Raw genomic sequence first — 19,332 nt, 5'->3', positions numbered from 1 at the left:
AGTTCTGTATATAAATTTTAAGAAAAATATTAATAAAAGTTTTTTCCTCACGATGTATGTCATCACTTCTAAAGGAAAACTGAACATTTGATTTATCATTTATTTTTTAATATTTTTAAAGGGATGAAAATTTATAAAAAAAATCAATTTGATTTATTCTAATGTTCTATTTGAATTGAATTGGTTTGACATTAAACTGTTTGGTCAGTTTTTCTAGCATTTTTAAGTGGCTAGGTGTATAAATAATACCTCCTAATTGGTCGGTTCTTTTCATGTTAGCTCGTTCTGCATCTCCAGGTATCAACAAAGGATGCTTAGGATCAGCCTATAAATAATAAAGTATTAAATATTTTTTTAACGTCTTGAATATTACAGAATAAAATAGTTGGAAACTCAAATTAATTTTAAAATTCTTTATTTGTTACATAATAATATTATTTATTCATTTGTTCGTTTCTTCTAAAAAATATGTTTTTATTTTTTATTCTCTATAAGGAAAACAACTCCAAAATACGAGTATAGCTTCATAGGTTAGAAAGTTATTGATACATAGAATATTAAGAGGAAGTTGCCTAGTTAAAGTGTCCAATTCTCTTATTATATGACCTTGAAAATACCTACACAAATACAGGAATAAGGCTCGCCGCAAATTGAACCCAGCACACGCGTGGATTATTTTGTAGAACGTTGTTTCAAATGGAGTGGCGCATATTAAACCCATCCCACGGCCAGCTCCGACCCAACCTGGTTGGCGTGGTACCGAGTTGTACTTGCAACACAGTTTCGTGGGTCGTGGGTAGCTACTTTTAAATAAACCATCCATTACCAAACAGTTTTTGTTTTGGCTCAAAAATGGAAAGGTTAATCAAAATTGTGAGATCCTTTCCTGTACTCTATGATTCTACTCATGAAGATTATATGAGAGCAAAACTGAAGGATGATTTGTGGGAGAACATAGCAAAAGAATTAAATTTTACTGATGGTAAGTGATTTTATTTGTAATCCTTAGATTCAGATTCCGGATCGAGAAGAAGCTGCTGGCTCGCTGTCATCTTGTATACTAATGGGGATTTGGATACAAATCGTGGGCGTGAGTTGTGTTCAAAATATGCGTTACTATTAAAAAACGTGGACATGGGTTGGGTCGGTCTGGCCCTCGCGTGTGTTGTATGTGGGCTGGATTCAATTTGCGGCGGGCCTAAATGTGAAATAGCCATGCCATCAATGCGCGTTACTAGATGATGGTAGTAGGGATTAGTACGGTCCCTCAGGCAGGTATTCTTGACTACTATTGTCATTTCTATTGTGTCTGTTAGACACTGAACAGCACTGCGTGGGTACCTACGTTCATTATTTAACGTACTAATTCACCAAGCCCATATTACCCTCTTTGTCATCCGAATACTTTCTAATTTTAACTTCGTGCCTCTCGTACGTTTCTCCACATTCACTCCTGTATTTGCCAAACTGTACGCGTCGTTATATCCAAGTGATAGCGTAAAACATTTACACAACTGATCTCAATTAGTGCAACTGTAATAATCTAGTCACATTTCCCAGTTTTGAGTTGAAAATTTAACACTAATAATAATTGTTGTTTAATATATATAAATTCAAAATACATATTTTCTAACTTGACAACACAAGTGGCAACAAAATGCCAAATTGCAGTCTTTTTAATATGTCTTCTAAGTTGTCAAATAACTATGTATTAAACATCGGAGACTAAAAGTATGATCGAAATGTAAAAATATCAGATTGGAACTACTTTGAAGGATGTCATTCACCAGATGAAGAAGTGTAGCAGCAAGAGATATGAGAATTAGCTGGACACTTTTGGAAAAAACTTTACATGAGATAACAAACGTAAATGATATTACCGGTTCCATGTGTCGGATGAAGTTCAACAAGTCACTCAAACGTTTTTTAAAACCAGGTAGGAATTTATCAGGATCTATTGCTATGAAGCCATGTCCTAAGTTTGCAGGTTCGGTTGATTTTATGCCCCATAGTCTCACATTCGGTCCGTAAGCAGCGTCTATAAACAATATCACAACATTAAGAGTTTTGAATGTAACAATAGTAAATTTATCGCATTCTATTTAAATAATTTCAAAGGTTCGCAGTGATATTTTGAAAAGTTAGTGTTAAATTGTACAGTACCAATTTTGTTTCAAAAGTCTATTGAAATTAAATTCTCAACGGATTTCTTTTTCTGTTTGTATATACAGTGAAATATTCATGAAGTAACTAATTTCGATTTCTGTTGGGTTTCCAGAAAAAAATTTCTTTTATAATTAATCTGCATAAGTCGTTGAGAATCATACGGGGTGCACCGTTACTCCAAAATAACTTATTAACATATCTTTTAAATGGTATCCTGGGTAAATATATTCATTCTTTCATTACACTGGTCGATAAAAAAAATTTTTGTAGTAACACATGAATGAATAGCATATTGTGATAATATGGACCTATAGGTACAAATACGAAAATATGAAAAAATAATTGTAAGACGTAAGGTTTTTATGTTTTAATAAATAAATAATTTCACATTTTTTAAATCGTATCTATTGACAGTAATTATAGTTTACATCGAATAAACATGCCTCACATCTATTAAAAACAAAATCTTTGAAAAAAATCACTTTAATAAGAAAAAAGTATACCAACCCATTTTTCAAAAATTATTTTATTCCAACAAACATAATAATATACAAAATTTTAACTAAAAACTATTAATTATTATAAATATTAATATTGAAAACACAATTTGTTGTATTCTGTAGACTAGTAAGAATTGCCGGCCCAGTGGAGTTATTTGGTTTCAACTGGAAGGTAGATGACGTCGGTGAAGATGGCATCGGTTGCAGGTCGCATAAAGATGACGGTGACGGCAACGGTTTTAAGTCATTTGTAGTACAGTGCACTAGTGCGGGAAAGTGACACTTTCAAAACTAAAATGCGTGCGGGAAAGTGGGTTAAAACGCACGGTCGTAGAAAAATGAATTTTTAATGACAATCGAGCACCAAGGGATTTGTAGTCGTCTAGAAATTCATCAACTTACTGTTAGTAATTTGGATCCACATTGTTGCCCAAAAATCCTTTCACTACACTAACAAATGCCTTCCATGCTCCAAGTTCCTGTCTGGTGAGCTTTTTTGCAAAATTGTCATCGTCCAGCAATTTTCTTATTTGTGGCCCAATAAAAATACCTTCCTTCAATTTGGCATCACTCAACTGGGGAAAGAGTTCTCTAAGGTATTTGAATCCATTGACCTCTTTATCCATAACCTTAACAAAGTTTTTCATCAATCCAAGTTTAATGTGAATTCATCCACTGCACCAATGACACGCTACAACTAACACAGCACGCGTGGGGGGCCACTGCTTGTCTTGGTCTTCAATTAAAGTACCAAAATATTTGAAATAGGCTTTTTTCACATTTTCGGAAAATGGCCTGGCTTTCGATTTCACCATAAATTCTCCACAAATATAACAAAATTTGTCATGAGAAGTTTTGCAACTGCGGTGAGTTTGACTCGTCATTTACGTCTTTAAAATCACTTTTTGCACTATGAACAGAGAACCACTCACTATGAAACTCAACAGAATACTAATTTTTAATGTTATTTTATGTTTATAATTTTGAATAATACAGTTTAGGTATTTTTTCGGCCATAAAATTTACCAATATTAACCGCTACTTTATAAAATTACCTACCTGCTAATATAAACAGAGATAATTAAGCTATTGAAAAGTGGTACGTGTTGGTGCTTAATAAATATTTTTTCTATTATTGGACGGGTATTTCTATTTTAAAAATAAAGGTCTCGCCTGTGTTACGACAATCTTGTCGGTCATAATTATTATCAAAGCAATCTGCTTAAGTCGTAAATAACATATTAACATATCTTTTAAATGGTACAATGGGTAAATATATTCATTCTTTCATTATTATCATATCACAAATATAACATTCAAAACCGCATAGTTTCAAAATTACGATGGACTGAAATTAGAATTATTAAAAAATGTTTGTTACATAAGTAGTAGATTTTTCTGTTAATAATAGCGTTTGAAAGTATATTAAAAGTATATTGCTAATCGTTTCCCATAAAATTTTAATTACCAAAGAATTTTCTGAAGGTCATTGTAATAGGTAGATAATTGGTCTGAGATGTCAACGTCAAATTATTTCATTAAAGAGGTCATTTGCAAGTTCAATGCTGATGTTGAAATTGTTTAATATGATTTTTAATCTATGTTAAGATTTGTTCCCTTTTCTGTAGCAAAGGTTTTCGTTCTTTCAAAAGAAAATTTTCGAGTGAATTAACGCGAACCGAGAACTAGCAAACAACTGTTTTTGTTTTGAGTGTATTACAGATTTGCAAAGAAGCAAATACCCGTTTTGGTTCTCGAAAAAACTGTCTAGACATCTATCAGTTTCAAGGTCACTTAGCAAATACAAGTACAGCTTTACACAAGCATTCATGGGTAACCAACAAACTTCAATCGAAAACAGAGCTAATATAAAATCGAGCTGATACAGATTTATTGTTAAATTGAAATTGCAAGATTCAGTTTCACATATAGATTTAGAGGAATTAGAAATTAGGTATTCAAAAGCTTGATTCAGAGTCATTGCCAGATTTCCATGAACTTCAAGAGTAATTGCTATAAATTGAGGGTGTTGATTTTGAAGAATCAGAAAAAGGAACATGGCTAGAGATCTTTACTTATCGCTAGTTCACAATTGCACAGAGATTATCGCTTTTGCCAAATTTCATATTTTGCATAGGGCCTTTGAGGCCTGTGAGCATTTTGATAATAAAAAATTACTACGGCATAAACATTTAAAAACATGTTCAGTTTAGTTGAAATTAAGACAAACAATCCTTCTTCTTATAGGTCATTGGTTGATACAATAACAAATAACTTATCTAGAAAATAGACACACTAGATTTTGGGATCCTGTAATCATTTTTTCCATTTCAAATAAATTAGATCCAGCATTGCGTGATTGGAAACGGTATTCTATTGCTAGGCAACTTCCCACCTTAAGAATCGAGCAAACTTTCCAAATAAGGTGCACATGCACAAAGATAAAGAAGGATCTAAAAAAATAAAAGTCAACATTTTCACCAAGGTTCTACTCACAAACAAAATCAGATAGAAATTCTTCCTTTAAAAAATTATTCATATCAAATGAAATCAATTCGAAACTATTGCAAGCAAAATCGTTAAGTTTCTTACTGTGCAGATATCTTAACCCTTTTATCTGAAGAAAGACTTGAAAAACAAAACAAATCTCGGTTAGCGCTTCAGCTAGACAAGTCCTGGGATTAAAACTGACCATAAGGCTATTTTTTTGTCTTTATATTTTATAAAATGACTTTTACTTTATCAAGAGCTTCTTCTGAGCATCTTTCGATAAATTTCTGACAGGAAATATAAATAAACGAACAATGGACTGTTGCGTAGGTGTTGAACGTTTGTTCAAAAATTACACAGGCCAACAAAAAACTTTTGTTTGGAAACTTCATAGATTTTTATGTGCTGATCAAAATCTGGCCTTAGTTTTTTTGTATCACCCATAGCTTCCAAGCAATATGTATTTTATTATAATCTAATACCCCTCTACGGTATATAGGGATATTAATGAAACACTATGTTACATCATAAAAATGGTTTGTATTCACTGTATAGTAATGTAATGTGATAATACAGAGTTTACTTGACAACTGGAATTTGTCTGTATTTTCTTTCCCTTTTTTCTTTGAAACTTCTTTTGTAACTTTTTCTACGATTCAGTAATCACCCATCATGTTGACGTTCCAGCGGCCCTGGAACGTTTTCCCATCACTTTAACATTCGCACACCTTGCTCCTCACTAACATTTCCTAAATTGTCCGGGAAGTAATCGAGGTGGCTGTTCAAAAAGTGAACATCCTAACTCTTCAAACTTTTTTAGCAAGTTGGCAATAATAAACTTATATTCTGAGTCTTTTCAATTTCCCAAAAACTTGGTGGCTACTTGCTTCAAAGATACCCATGCTTCTTTTTCATTTGAGGTCATTGTGGATTCGAAGTTAACGTCAAACATCATTTTTCTAATATCAGGTCCGGTAAAGACGCCTTCTTTCAATTTAGCTTCTGAAAGGTGTGGAAATTTGTGACAGAGATATTTGAAACAAGGCCCGTCTTTAGGCAAAGTCTTTACAAACTGTTTTATGAGGCCTAACTTAATATGTAGTAGGAGCACGTTTTTTGGGTATACAAGGTTTTCGCCAGGCATTAAAGACTCTCTAGCAGGCCAGTTCTTTTTGGACTAATGTAAATTCCTAGCTCTACCGTCCCATTCACACAGGAAACATGGAACTTGCTAAAACCACCTTGCTAACTAAGAAGCATGCACGTTACTTTCAAATCACCACATAACATCCAACCATGTGCAGAATAATCTATTTTACTTAACACTGTTGTGTAGTAAAACATCACTCAAACTATTTTTGGAGGATATACACATGAATGCTAGTTCCAGCCGCCAACAAGTTCTTTTCTTTTAGTCTACAGCCAAACAGTTCATCTTTTTCTTTCGTTAAGCCCAGATCCCTAACTAAGTCGTTAAGCTCGACCTGAGTAAACAATTTAGGCTCTACATTTTCTGTAACATTGAAATTCTTCATCGTGTTCATCTAACTCCGACTGTACATCAGAAAATTCTTCTGTTACAATAGAATTTAAGTCCTCTGGTGGTTCAGGGATCGGCAAATTTATACCGTGCCCTACTGGTCGGATAGCGGACGAAAGGTTATGGTAGCTTATTCCCTTCTTGTTCTTAGAGTTATGACCAGTAATATCAACACTGCAAAAGTAACAGTCATCGGAATGATTTCTTGGTTCCCTCCATATCATAGAAACAGCAAATTTGAAGTGTTTTTTCTCTTTTTTTGTCCATTTTCCAAGGTCTTCAATACATACATAACAAATCTTATGCGGCGCCCAAGATTTATCCCGATCTCCAAGTTTAGTTCCAAAGTATGCTAGATAAACCTTTTTTACAGAGTCTGTAATGTTTCTTTGGTGTTTTTTAATAACAAATTCACCACAAATATTGCTGACAAAAATTGTCAGCAGTTTTTACAACCGCAGTTAGGCATTGCACTGAGCACATGTACATACAGGAAACATGAAACTGAGGTTAGGTTGAAACTAAACTAAACATCAGCTGTTTAGCATGTGTTTCAGCAGTACTACCAACATCATCTTCGTTCATTAAATACCCCTAGATAGGTAAGGAGTCGGTCTTGGTTCATTAGACCTCTTTTTTCAATTTTATTTCAACTATAAAAAAGCTGTTATATTCTAAAAATGTTGTTTGATTTCGTAAATGTAACTATAAAATGTGAATAAATGGTGGGTGTTACACCTTTTTAAACATCATGTTTGGATTCAGCAACCTAAAAAACATAAGAACAAGGTATTTTCAGTAAAAAAGTTTTTTCATCGTTGGCCTGTGTTTTATTTGCAGATTTTGTCGAACAATGTGGAAAATAAATGAAGGTGTATGAAGGTATAAATCTGTGGTCTTTTTTATAGGAATTTTGAGGTTTTTTTTAACAAGCAATAATGTAATCGAGAGGTGAAATAATCCAAATATCCACTTTAAATATGATTCTAATTTCGTCTCATAATAAATCCGGTTATAACCAATGTAATCTTAATTTGAAGTTGTAAGAATCAGAAATTAATTAAATCAGATTATATCTCATTGATAATTACCGAAATTGAAAAATCGGGAAAAATCAAAATCATAAGCTTGAGATCGATTTTCATTATTTTTTTGACAGCACATTCACTTCGTATTTCCTAATTCCAAAGAGGTTAAAACAATGTGCTTATAATGGTCGGGGATTGAATTTAGAAAATTTAGATGTTTCGCATATATTTGGGATATTGAGCTGCAGTATAGCGTCTGCCGTCGACGATAATAGCAACAGTAAAATTAAATCATTAAATACCTGCAATTATACTACTAAGACACTCCGTCATAAGTGCAAAGGCGGTCCCTTTGTAACTGACGTCACCACCAAGTGGCATCAACCTTCGATTTTTCATAGCAACTTCTGGATCCGTTGTTGGTTTGCCGTGTTCATCTAGAGCCCAGGTAGGAGGTATTTTCTGTTTTTTTCGTCGGTGCATTTCAATCTAAACATATGAATATGATCTGATCATCGAATTTTGAAATTAACTATATTTTAGCTTTCCCACTAAACAGAACAATCAGATTTTTAACATATTTGAACAAAAACGGTACAATTCCTCTAACGGTAAGGTAGGGTGTATCATCTTAAATAGTAAGGAGGGGTCGGATCCGACCCATCTGAGGATTTCTTAAAAAAAATGATTCAGAATCAAGAAAACAATTATATTTTCTATAGAACAATACATCAGTCCAATTACCACATTCATTTTCCACTATCAATTTGATAACTCAAAAAATCAGGAAAACATTTTTTAACTTTTTTCCAAAGCAAAATGACTTTTTTATAGGGAACTCTTGTGACTTGGTAATTTGAGTTAACAGTTTTTATTCTACCTATGAACAATCACATTTAGTTTCTTAATCTATATCAATAAAATAATGATTTTTTAAGTACTTTAAAATTTTAACTTTACCGTGAAGTCAAAATTTCTATTTAGGAACTCTAGGTTGTCATTTGCTTACAGCCTAATCAGACCTATTCAGTCTTAACAAATAACAAAATGATGTACTTGAAGTGTGTAACGTATATTTTTGAATAAAATTAGGAAACAAATTGAAAATCTTTAGACTAATTAATTTTCGAATGTGAGTATGAGTTTTCAATTTCCCAGGATTAGCCCTATAAATAGATATAAAACTGGTCTGCAAAGAAATTTTTTTCGCCTTCTTGTTGACCACGACCTACAGGAAGGAGTGAATCAATTGTGAGAAGAGCCTGGCCCTGCTTTCGAAGAATATATGGGTGCGTACTGAGGTACCGGTAAAGCTAGTAGTCACTACAGAACAAGATTTTTTCACTTTGCCGGAAAATTATTCACTGGTCTGCAACATCTCTGGTACGAGGATTAGCAACCATCTTCCGGAAGAAGTTTCGATATCAATTTACCTACCCAGATGTATGGGAATCGCTTCAAAGCCTCCGCAACATGGCAGATGTGATATTCCTAGATACTGGATCTCATATTAATTTGCAGCTATCCACCCCACCATCAGTACTTGGTGAAGACGGTGCCCTGTTGTTTCTATATGACCGGAAAGGGCAGGAATGGGTCCAGTTGTCGATTTCAACATCCAGTCTCGGCTATCCATGAGTTAAAGTAGGAACTTCTATGTAAGGTGGGGTAATGTTACGAACAAGTTCGCAAAATGGGTCCTTAAGGCGGCCCTCTCCGGCTATTATGGAATTCTAAGATTCGGCTTTTAACCTTTGATATGCGATTGATATACCAAGTATTCTAAAATCGGGCTCACGCGTCTGATGTTTGCTTTTTATATAACTTCTTATTATAGCAGGTGTTTTATTCACTTATTTGTTTGTTTCTTTATTTTCTAGAAGTTTTTATAATTATATTGAGGCATATAAGGAGTTTGTGTAGTGCGATTTAGTTCAATTTATAAAAAATATTCATAGTGAACAGATCGCAATAGAAAGTAATTTAAATAAATTATTTCATTTCATTAAGTGATAGTAATAAGTGAATTATATAAATCAGTTAAGTGTATTGTAAAATATTTAAATAAATTAAGAATGTAAGTGTTTCACCCTACAAATAGAAATCGTATAAATAATCAGAAAGACAAAAGGGGAAAATCAGTTTGATCGACTGTTGCCAGTACAATTTTGATGTAATGAAACGAGATCTAAATTACTTGGTATATGATGGAAATTACTAAACATTTTACCTTTCCCACTGAGACTGCTGTAGTTGCCATATCAACCACTAGAGAATCTCCACATTCAGCTGGGGCGGCTATAGATATGGGGTTCGTTCCTAAACATACCTAGAAATTACATACTTAAATATAAGTATATTTGTTTGGGTCCTTAATTAATTTTAAAACGATATCAATCCTGGTAAGAAATAGACTATGATTGAAAATTTTATTGTAGTTATTTATTTACTATCAATATGTTATTTTAAACTACATAATTGATACTTGATAGTCAGAATTAGATCAAGAATACTAATATTAATACAAAATAAACTCCAAAGCCTCTTTCAAAACAGATTGTTGATGTATTCGAGATGTTTATTCATAAGCACAACTGTTTTAATGATATAGACAAATCATATCCATGGATATGGATATAGAAATTGGAGACACGTTTATAAATCCATTGTAATGCCAATCGTTACCTCCACAATGTCCATATTGTTACTAAAAACCCAAAAGCATCTTATCTCTTTATAATTGAAGACCCGTCACTCCAGCCAAGAAGCAGACAACTGCTTTACAAATTTTAAACCGTCACATCTTGACTCATGTTTTATAAAACTGGAACCAGGAAAGCAGTTGGGTTTACTGAAAACTTCTTGCTGATATGGTACGGGTTTTCAAATTCTTGACAATACCAGAAAAGTTTGTACAGTTTTTGGGCTTTTTTATTTTTGAGATCTTAGGCCAACCCAATCGTTCCTTGTCCTTTACTTTCACTTTTAAATTGCTCTTCAAATAATGTTTAATATTAACCCTATAGTGCGCAATTTTGTCTAGTGAACTGAAAAATATGTTTTCTGGTGCTTTGACGGACGATTTAACGAGCAGAAATAGTAAATGAATTCTAGGTTTATTAAAAAAGTGTATTTAAAAAAAATTAGTTGTACCAGATATGATACATAGCGGATACAAACAAAAAAGTAATAGGACACATATAAAACTAAGTATTGTAGAACTTCCGAAAGCAATTATTGTTTTTATTGAGACAAAAATGTGATCAGCATTTGGAATATTGTATATACGAAAAAGAAGCACGTTTGGGAAGCTTGCATCTCTGCCTTTCCTTTCTGTACAATGGCCAATGTGATTGGTCATCCAGCCTTACGTCTTTTGGAGTAACGTGGGATGTTGTTGCTGACCTTTTCTCTTTTTTTTTCCTGTATTTCTTTTTCGAAATCTAATGACCTACCTCTTTACACTATACGGTTAAAATTACATAAACAATATACCATCTTATCCCACAAATCTGCAAGTTTCATATTTTTGAACTCCTTTTTGTGCAAAGCATCTTCGGTAAAGCAGCCAGGAATTTATAACTGTCCTTTCAAGAAGATGGTAGAACAACCTCAGATACCACTTTTCACATTTTATTTTGATTTTTCAACGACCAATGAGGCTTTCCATAAGATCAACACCCCCAATTTGGAGGTTATAGTCTTGAACTACACTGGGACAATCAATGTTCAAATGTTGCTTTGCTTTTCTATTATATCGATCAATTTTTCCTTTTGGTAACTCTTCAGAATAAGTTGATGCTACACTTTGGATATATTTCCAGGAAACGGATGATATTTCCACACCTTCAAGATCACAAACATATTCAACAGATGTCCCACTGTCCAAATTTTTGCAGTCTCATCCGAATGTAATTTGCAGTTTGGAATACGATTACGTCTATCAGTACCTAGCGATTATATTCATTGCCTAGCGAGATAGTGTAGTGAAGGCAGAGACTTATAGTATTTGTCAAAGTTTTGTGCATGTGGGACAATTCTGGTCAACCTAACGACCACGTTGGGACTTGCACCTAGATCAGGCTCTTCTGAACGGTGATGTTTTTTATCATTTTCTGTACCAGTATAAATTTCAAAGCTATATGAATATGCACTAGCTCCACAAAAAACAAAAATTTTATAGCCCAATTTTTGGGGTTAGTAAGCATATATTATTTCATATAATGTCTGGCTTTAGAAGCGCATATCTGTTCATCCAATCAAAGTTTTTCTTCTAATGGAATACTTTGGAATTTTTTATTCCGGTAGTCAATGACAGGGCGTAATTTATGTAGGCGATTTCGTTCTGCATTATTTTGATCTAAATTAGCATTGTCATTGAAATTATTAGAGGATAACCCAAGGAATTAGTCCAATAACTAGTATTGATTTATATCGATTTCAGTCGGGCCAGAAGGTTTGTTTCGATTTTTTTCAGTTGCATAATTATTGGAACCATACACTATTTTCTGAATGAGTTCATCATCAAAAAAATGTTTGAAAAAAGCATAAGGTAAATCCAGTATGGACTTAAAAAGGGTAGTGTGTTTCTTGAACGCGTTTGCAGTTTCATCGATAACTAGATTTATCTTCTTCCATACCACATTCTTACACTGTGCAGTAACTGACACTATACTAGTAATATAATTCTCTGGAACAGTATCCCTTTGTTGGTCAGTAGGCTTGTTATTACCAATAATCCAATCCTCAAAATCTAAAGGTAGGTTTTCTATATCAATATCATCAATGTCCAAGTAATTGACATTTTGTTCTCGAAATTCACTTTCCAGGCATACTTCAGATTCGCTGACATCCAAGTCGTCGTCACAGTTTCAAAAATTCGCTGCAATTTCCTCTAGTTCACGTTCAGATAATGACTTCTTTTTGTCCATCTTTACCCTGCAACAAACGCTATGTTGCAGATCTGATTCAACCAAAAAAATGACGTGATTCATAAAAAATTATCAATTCAAGATTACACCTTATATAACACGTTTATTTTACTCACAATCTAGTTAAAATTTAACCAGTAAAAACACAAAAATGAAACAATAACTAACAAAAAACAAGAAAAATAGAATGAGGTTACATTCTACATGCATGTACAGGCAGCAACAAAGTAATGAATTTTACGCGCCAACAAAAGACGCGTACGGTGTCGTACATAAGGTTTTATCAAACCTGCTATAGAGATTATATGGGTCAGACTCAAATTAGGTTATATAAAAGAATGGTGTATCACATTTTCTACAATGCGCACTATAGAGTTAATTGTGTTGTTCAAGATCCATTTTCATATTTTAAACTTATTAAAGCGATTATAATAGAAGACAAAAATGATTAATATTTATACTTGCATGTCAGAACAGAAGAAGGTATGCGATGAGAGGAATGAAACGAAAATAATTGATGTAGGAAAAATTCAATCACTCCTTTTCTAATCTAACCTTCTATGATTCAGAGTAAGAAATGTTAAATAGAACTATTTCAATCAATTACATCAAATCGTACTACAATATGAAACTTTTAAATCCGAATATGATGAGAACTCGAAAATTTCCTTCGAAAGGAGGATTCTGATGCTGTTTTTTGCCAAAATAATTGATTCCAATGTTCCTGGCAAACACCACTTATACGAGGATATATCGAAAAATTCTTTGCCTACTATAAAACCAAACAAAATTTCAATGTCAAAATATTTTATTACTCAACATATTCTCCTCTTAATTGGATACATTCTTTAAAGCGAACCTGCAACGTCTTTAGACCTTTAAAAAAATATTTCTCTTTGCTCTGTAAACCAGACCTCCACAGCTTTTATTACCTCCTCGTTGGAAGAAAATTTACGACCTTTTAAACTTTTTTCAGTTGAGAAAAGAGATGATAGTCGGACGGAGCCAAATCTGGGGAATGGGGGAGGGTGTTCAAGTAATTCAAACATTTGTGTGCACGGGCGTTGTCCTGCAAAAATAAAACATCTTTGGATAGCTTTCCTCGTCTTTTCTCGTTAGTTTTTTCCCGTAGAGTGGTCAGTAATGTCGAATAGTAATCTCCAGTTATTGTTCTACTCTTATCCAAAAAATCAATCATGATTACTCCATGGCAATTCCAAAAAATTGAAGCAAGAACTTTTCCAGCAGATTTTTGGACCTCTTAGGTCTTGGAGAACCAGAGTGTCGATAATCCATCGATTGTTGCTTTGTTTCTGGATCGTAGAAATGTACCCAAGTCTCATCCATAGTAAAAATTCGGCTTAAGAAGTCTACATCGTTTTCAAATCAAGCACAGATCAAACGCGATGCTTCTACCCTTACACGCTTTTGGTCAACATTCAAATATTTGGGGACCCATTTTGAGGAAATTTTTCTCATGTCCAAGTTGACCTGAACCATATGATGAAGGCGTTCATAAGAAATATTCAGTGCTTTATATATCCGTTTTAGCGACGGTTTCGACGGTCTGATAAAATCATGTCATGAACTGCATCGATATTTTCGGGGACTGACACAGAAACTGGCTTTCTCGATCGGTCACCATCTTCAATGGAAAATTTACCTCTTTTGAAGCTTGTCCAATTTTTCACTGTCGCATACGAAGGACATTGATCCAATTTTTCGATTTACACAAATTTGGTGGACATCTTTCTTTTAATTTATTGCGTAACTCTGGTTTACTTTTTTGACGTCAAATTTCACACTGACACCTCTAACAAGTTATTGTTCGTTGCTATGGTAACGGAATATTTTTTTCATGCATGGTCTAGGCTAACTAGATATCAATACATCCTCGTATGACAAATGATTAAACGTCTGAATTAAACTAGAGATTATTTATTCTTATTACATTAAAAATTTTGATAGTAAAATAAGTTTTATATATAATTCTTATCTAAATTCATGTTGATGAACAATCAAACTCGGCCTTTGGTCTTGTTCTCTCTATCACTTATTAAATGATGCCATTTTGTATTGTTTCTACGTTACTGATTTTATTTTCCAAAAATTTTTTCATTCAGTATCAGAACGAAAAACTTTACAATCCATTATTATTTTTATTACAAACAATTGGTTTATGCCCATTACTGTGGTATACTCACCTGCTTAGCGCCAGCAGGAACCATGACTGGAGAAGTGTTTGTGAAAGCCATACCAATCAATCCTTGCCGAACAGCTTTTTCAGTATAAAACATATTTGTTCCGAAATGATTCGAGCCTAATAAATTAAAGAGCTTCATTTTATGCATTAACGCTTGATGGTATTTGAAAGAGAGTAAACGTAAAATTTTTACAGGTCGAGTAATGAAGTAAGTGGTCTGGCTATTAAATAACGAGACTGCGCGCCTAAATGGTGCCCTAGACGGGTGGGATGGAAAACAAGTAGTGCGTTGGGTATCTAGATATATTGTCTATTCACGTCTCAAAACACGTTTTCGTCACGTGTTTTTTTCTCACCATGTTTGACGAAAACCAGGAGCAACGTATCAATCTCAAATTGAAAAAAACTCCAACCGAGTGCTATAAATTGTTGCAAGAGACGTATGGGGACAATTCTCTATCTCGTGCGCGTGTTTTTGAGTGGTCTTGGCGCTTTAGTGAGGGTCTTGAGAGCACTGAAGATGACTAGCGCCCAGGTCGTCCTGTGACTGTTTCAACTCCGGAAACAGTGACCAAAATCAACCAAATTGTGCGTACAGATCATCGAATAAGCATCCGGATGATTGCCGATGCTGTAAACGCCAATAAACGGTTAGAAAAATTTAACTCGAAGAATTACACATGACCAAAGTCTATAAGAAGTTGATGCCAAAATATCTGACTTCTGACCAAAAGCTCTTGCGTCAACGGGACTGTTCAGATTTCCTTGAAAGGTTAGAAAAATATCTGCTTTAAATGGGTCCCGATTTGAGTGGATGGTGCGGTAAAGCAAAAAACGGCAGAGATCCTAAAGGCGGTCATCAAAAAGACTTCCAGCACTGCTTCGATTAATGTAAAGAACGTATGGAAATGTGTGTGGCGAGGGGAGGGGAGTATATTTAAAGGGAACATTTGAATGTAGAATAATTTTTGTAATAAAACCAGTCTCGTAAATCAATAGCCAGAACTCGTAATCATCCACAATAGAAAGGAATAATATGACAGACTGTTTCTTACGTTTGGTCAAAACCAAACCCCTCTAAACGTTTTTTAATAGTAATAGTAACGCTTATTGAATACAGACCACACAAAAACCACCATCAGTGTACAAGGTGAAAGATGACTTCTCGATCTGTAATCTGCACATAAGGATGTAGCTTTATTATGTTGTCACAACTCGAAAAAAAAAAAGAATATTTCCCGAAAATAAAGTAGTAGAGCATTCAAGTTATCTGGTGAAATTCTAGAAGGCCGTTTAATAGGAAACAATTTAGTAAGATTCATGAATTTTTTGTTTTATTAATAGGACAATCGCGATGCAAGTACTGAGCTGAGTGTGAGGTGGTTTCAAAATGCGCTACACTGTATGAAACTTCGTTGGACTAAACAGCCTACTTGTTTGCTGAGTGATGAACAATTGCAACAATTCCTCGGCTGTTTCCAGAGTATTGGGTCTGGAATTGTTATTCATGAGAACGGAATTCAAAATGTTCAATCATTCGTATGTCAAAGTAGCACAATAACCATCTACATAATAAAACACACGAGCTCTATCATTAGCGTCACACAAGTAGCTGCTTTTACTACAACGGTAGCAACAATGACAAACATCACAAGTAAGGACTAAGGAAAAATTAATTTTTCTTATTAGAAGATAGTTCTAGTTTGATTCTATTCTCATTTTGATATTCATGATGAAGGTGATCTGATATCATCTTTTGATAAAGACGTAAAATTAGTCGGAACGTCAATTTTTTATCAATCTTTTAAAAATTATAAGAAAAACTTATTTTGAAACATAAGAGACTTAAAATAAAGAAGATTTAGAAACATAAACATATTTATTTATATATATGCCAATTTTATTAAGGTTTTTTTGGAAACATATCAGAGCATGTATTAGTAAAATTGCCAAAAATTTAAATAGCGCTTAGGTTTTTTGCCTTTTATGCGTATTTATAAATAACTCACCGTTTGTAACAACCATTCCTATTCCTGTTTCCCTCGCTTTTTTAATAGCTATATCCATGCAAAACGTTCCTATAACCGCGCCCAAACCATTATTGCCACATACTGCAGCAATCGAAGCACATTCCGTTAATATGGTTGGATCTGCGTTTGCATCGCACGCTTTCTCTCTTATATCTTTTATATACGCTTCTATAAATTTAAATTTAGATACATTGCATGATCATGAGTTAATATAATTACCTAATCTGTTCAAACCATGGCTGTACACTCCTTTGTAATCAGATGCTACTAAAGAGTCTGCAAATACTGTAGATTTTTCTTTTGCAACATTGAGGCAGCTGAGACAATCCACAACAAATCTATGAATTTCGGATAATGGAGCAACTTTTTCGTTTTTCTTTCCTGAATTTTGCGAAAAGATTTATTCAAATATGAGTGTATATGATTATAAAAGTTTGTAAAACACTTACCCCCGTCACATTTAGTCCTTCTGAAAATTTTTGGGATTTCTTGACTAATAATTTTGAATGATAGATGATTTTTCATGACTTTATATGAATTTGACAAATTTTGTCACCCATGATAGTCATAAAATGACATGTTATCATTATGTACGTTGTCAGTGTTTAAAAATACTATGAAAATGAAGGAAATCTGATTGCGATATTAGGTACAGTCAAATTTAACGATGCAAATCATTTTAAATATTGAGAATATATACTATAGATTTTTTGTGTTTTTTATTTCTAATGATACGACGCCTTTTGTTACGAAAAATGGAACCATCTTTGTATATAGCAAACGTAATGTAACGGAAATACCATAATCGGCTCAAACCATGTGATGTATTCAAAAAATCGTTTTTTTTTTTCATTAATTTAATTCTTAAAATTTCTAGAATACGGTAGTAAAGTGATTTTTGAAAATTCGAAGTCGTTTGAAAGATACAGCAGGTAGAAGAAAGAGCTGTTCGGAGCGCTGAATGGGCAGTTGGGGTCCGGGCCTATTGTGGACCGTCGACTTTATACCTGGCCCCCCTTTTATATATATATATATATATACAAGTTTAGACAAGTTTTTACAGGATTAAACAGAAATTTAAATAGTTATTAAATATTTTACCGAAGTTATTTTAGTCTTGGTTGAATTTCGAAGAGTGCAACAACTACAAATTATTTTTTTTTTTCATAATGAGTGGACGGAAAGGAAGTACGAGTGGAAATGTTCATCCTGGTCGTAGTAAAAAAAAAAGTTTAGTGGAAACCGTTTTACCACCCAAACTGAAATGGCGTTTACATCAGCTTCGGTAAAAAAACTTCAGAATAGCATGAGCATGGAGGTTCCCATCGCTTTAAATTTCGCGTATTGCATTTTGTTTCGGTATTCGCTGCAATTTCTGAAATAGTATGTAAATGTGTAAAACTTGTAAAAGTGGTGTGTCTATTTCGCAATTGAGTTTTCATAGCTTAGGTTTTAAAATTATTTTATCGTGTGAGTGTGATAATCGCCGATTGAGGGTAAGTTGAGATTTTCATACTTTTAAATGGACTTGAAACTTTAAACGCGTTTTCCCCAAAACTGTGCTTTTGAAACTTTCCTCCATCGTATCTCAAAAACGGCTTGACCGAATGACTTGAAATTTATAGGGCACACTCAATACATGAAAACGCATGTAATAAACTATTATCAATCGAAAATCAAAATTTCGATTTTTTAATAGCAAAAAACAAAAAGAAAACCCAAAATTCGCAACTTTTATTTCAAATGTCTACTAAAAGTCCAATTTTTTGTATATTCATTTGATAATAGTCCATTCCGTGCATTTAGGATTACAGATTAGAACGCCGTTTTTTTGTTTCAGATAAGCCAATCAGTCGGAATCGTGTGAGCTCATTTTTTCGAAGCGGGGGTGCTCAGAATGCTGTAACTCAAGTTCTACACAATATTTTTAGCTTAAAATTTATATTTATACTGTCGATATATATGTTAAGAAATGATAATAAACTCAAAGCTCTATCCATTTACTGGTCGTAGAAAAAAAATATTAAAAAAATCCCTAAAAAATAGTCGTCTTCACAAGATATTGGAAATCGTCTTGATACAGTCAAAACTCTTAGTTGATAGGGTCACTCTGAATATGGCATTGATCGAAATGCTTCATCCCCGCAGAGATAATAAGACAGGCTCCACATTATTATTTAACAAACATGTAGGTGGAGGAATTTCATATTTGATAAATTATCAGCAAGAGCGGCGCGGCGGCTATCAACACTAAACCTTTATAGGTGAAGTTACTGGATTATGTATGATATTTTCTATATGAATATGTTTCACTTCAATGATGTAGACTCAGTGTTTACTTATTATTCTGTGAAAGGGTTAACACACAATGCAAACGCACACAACAATGTTTGGAGAAGCACAAACACCAACAGCAGAGGTGATCCATTCTTAGAATTTATTTT

At 33.6% G+C, this 19,332-nt stretch overlaps 1 protein-coding gene across 1 annotated transcript; it reads right to left on the bottom strand.

Moving 5' to 3' along the window:
* Positions 1-147: 147 nt before the first annotated feature.
* Positions 148-17,467, bottom strand: LOC130892430 ((2R)-3-sulfolactate dehydrogenase (NADP(+))-like). Its single transcript, XM_057797853.1, has 8 exons — positions 17,338-17,467; positions 17,108-17,269; positions 16,868-17,056; positions 14,860-14,975; positions 9,955-10,053; positions 8,027-8,213; positions 1,881-2,038; positions 148-325 (listed from the first exon to the last, which is right to left on the bottom strand). Exons 1-8 carry the CDS (start codon positions 17,411-17,413, stop codon positions 167-169), a joined length of 1,146 nt encoding a protein of 381 aa, XP_057653836.1. The 5' UTR covers positions 17,414-17,467; the 3' UTR covers positions 148-166.
* Between the last annotated feature and the right edge of the window lie 1,865 nt (positions 17,468-19,332).

This window comes from Diorhabda carinulata, chromosome 4 (assembly GCF_026250575.1).
Source record: "Diorhabda carinulata isolate Delta chromosome 4, icDioCari1.1, whole genome shotgun sequence".
Lineage (NCBI taxonomy): Eukaryota > Metazoa > Arthropoda > Insecta > Coleoptera > Chrysomelidae > Diorhabda > Diorhabda carinulata.
The sequence above is the reverse complement of the archived record's forward strand: the minus strand, read 5'-3'. Positions and strand labels throughout refer to the sequence as shown.

Bases quoted from the DNA above. Each gene is read 5' to 3' on its own strand.
- LOC130892430 (XM_057797853.1), bottom strand. From the start codon at position 17,413: ATGAAAAATCATCTATCATTCAAAATTATTAGTCAAGAAATCCCAAAA. The intron at 14,976-16,867 runs GTGAGTTATTTA...TTAATTTATTAG, and splicing joins AGGAATGGTTGTTACAAACG to GCTCGAATCATTTCGGAACA. The intron at 326-1,880 runs GTAATATCATTT...TATTATTTATAG, and splicing joins TCATCCGACACATGGAACCG to GCTGATCCTAAGCATCCTTT.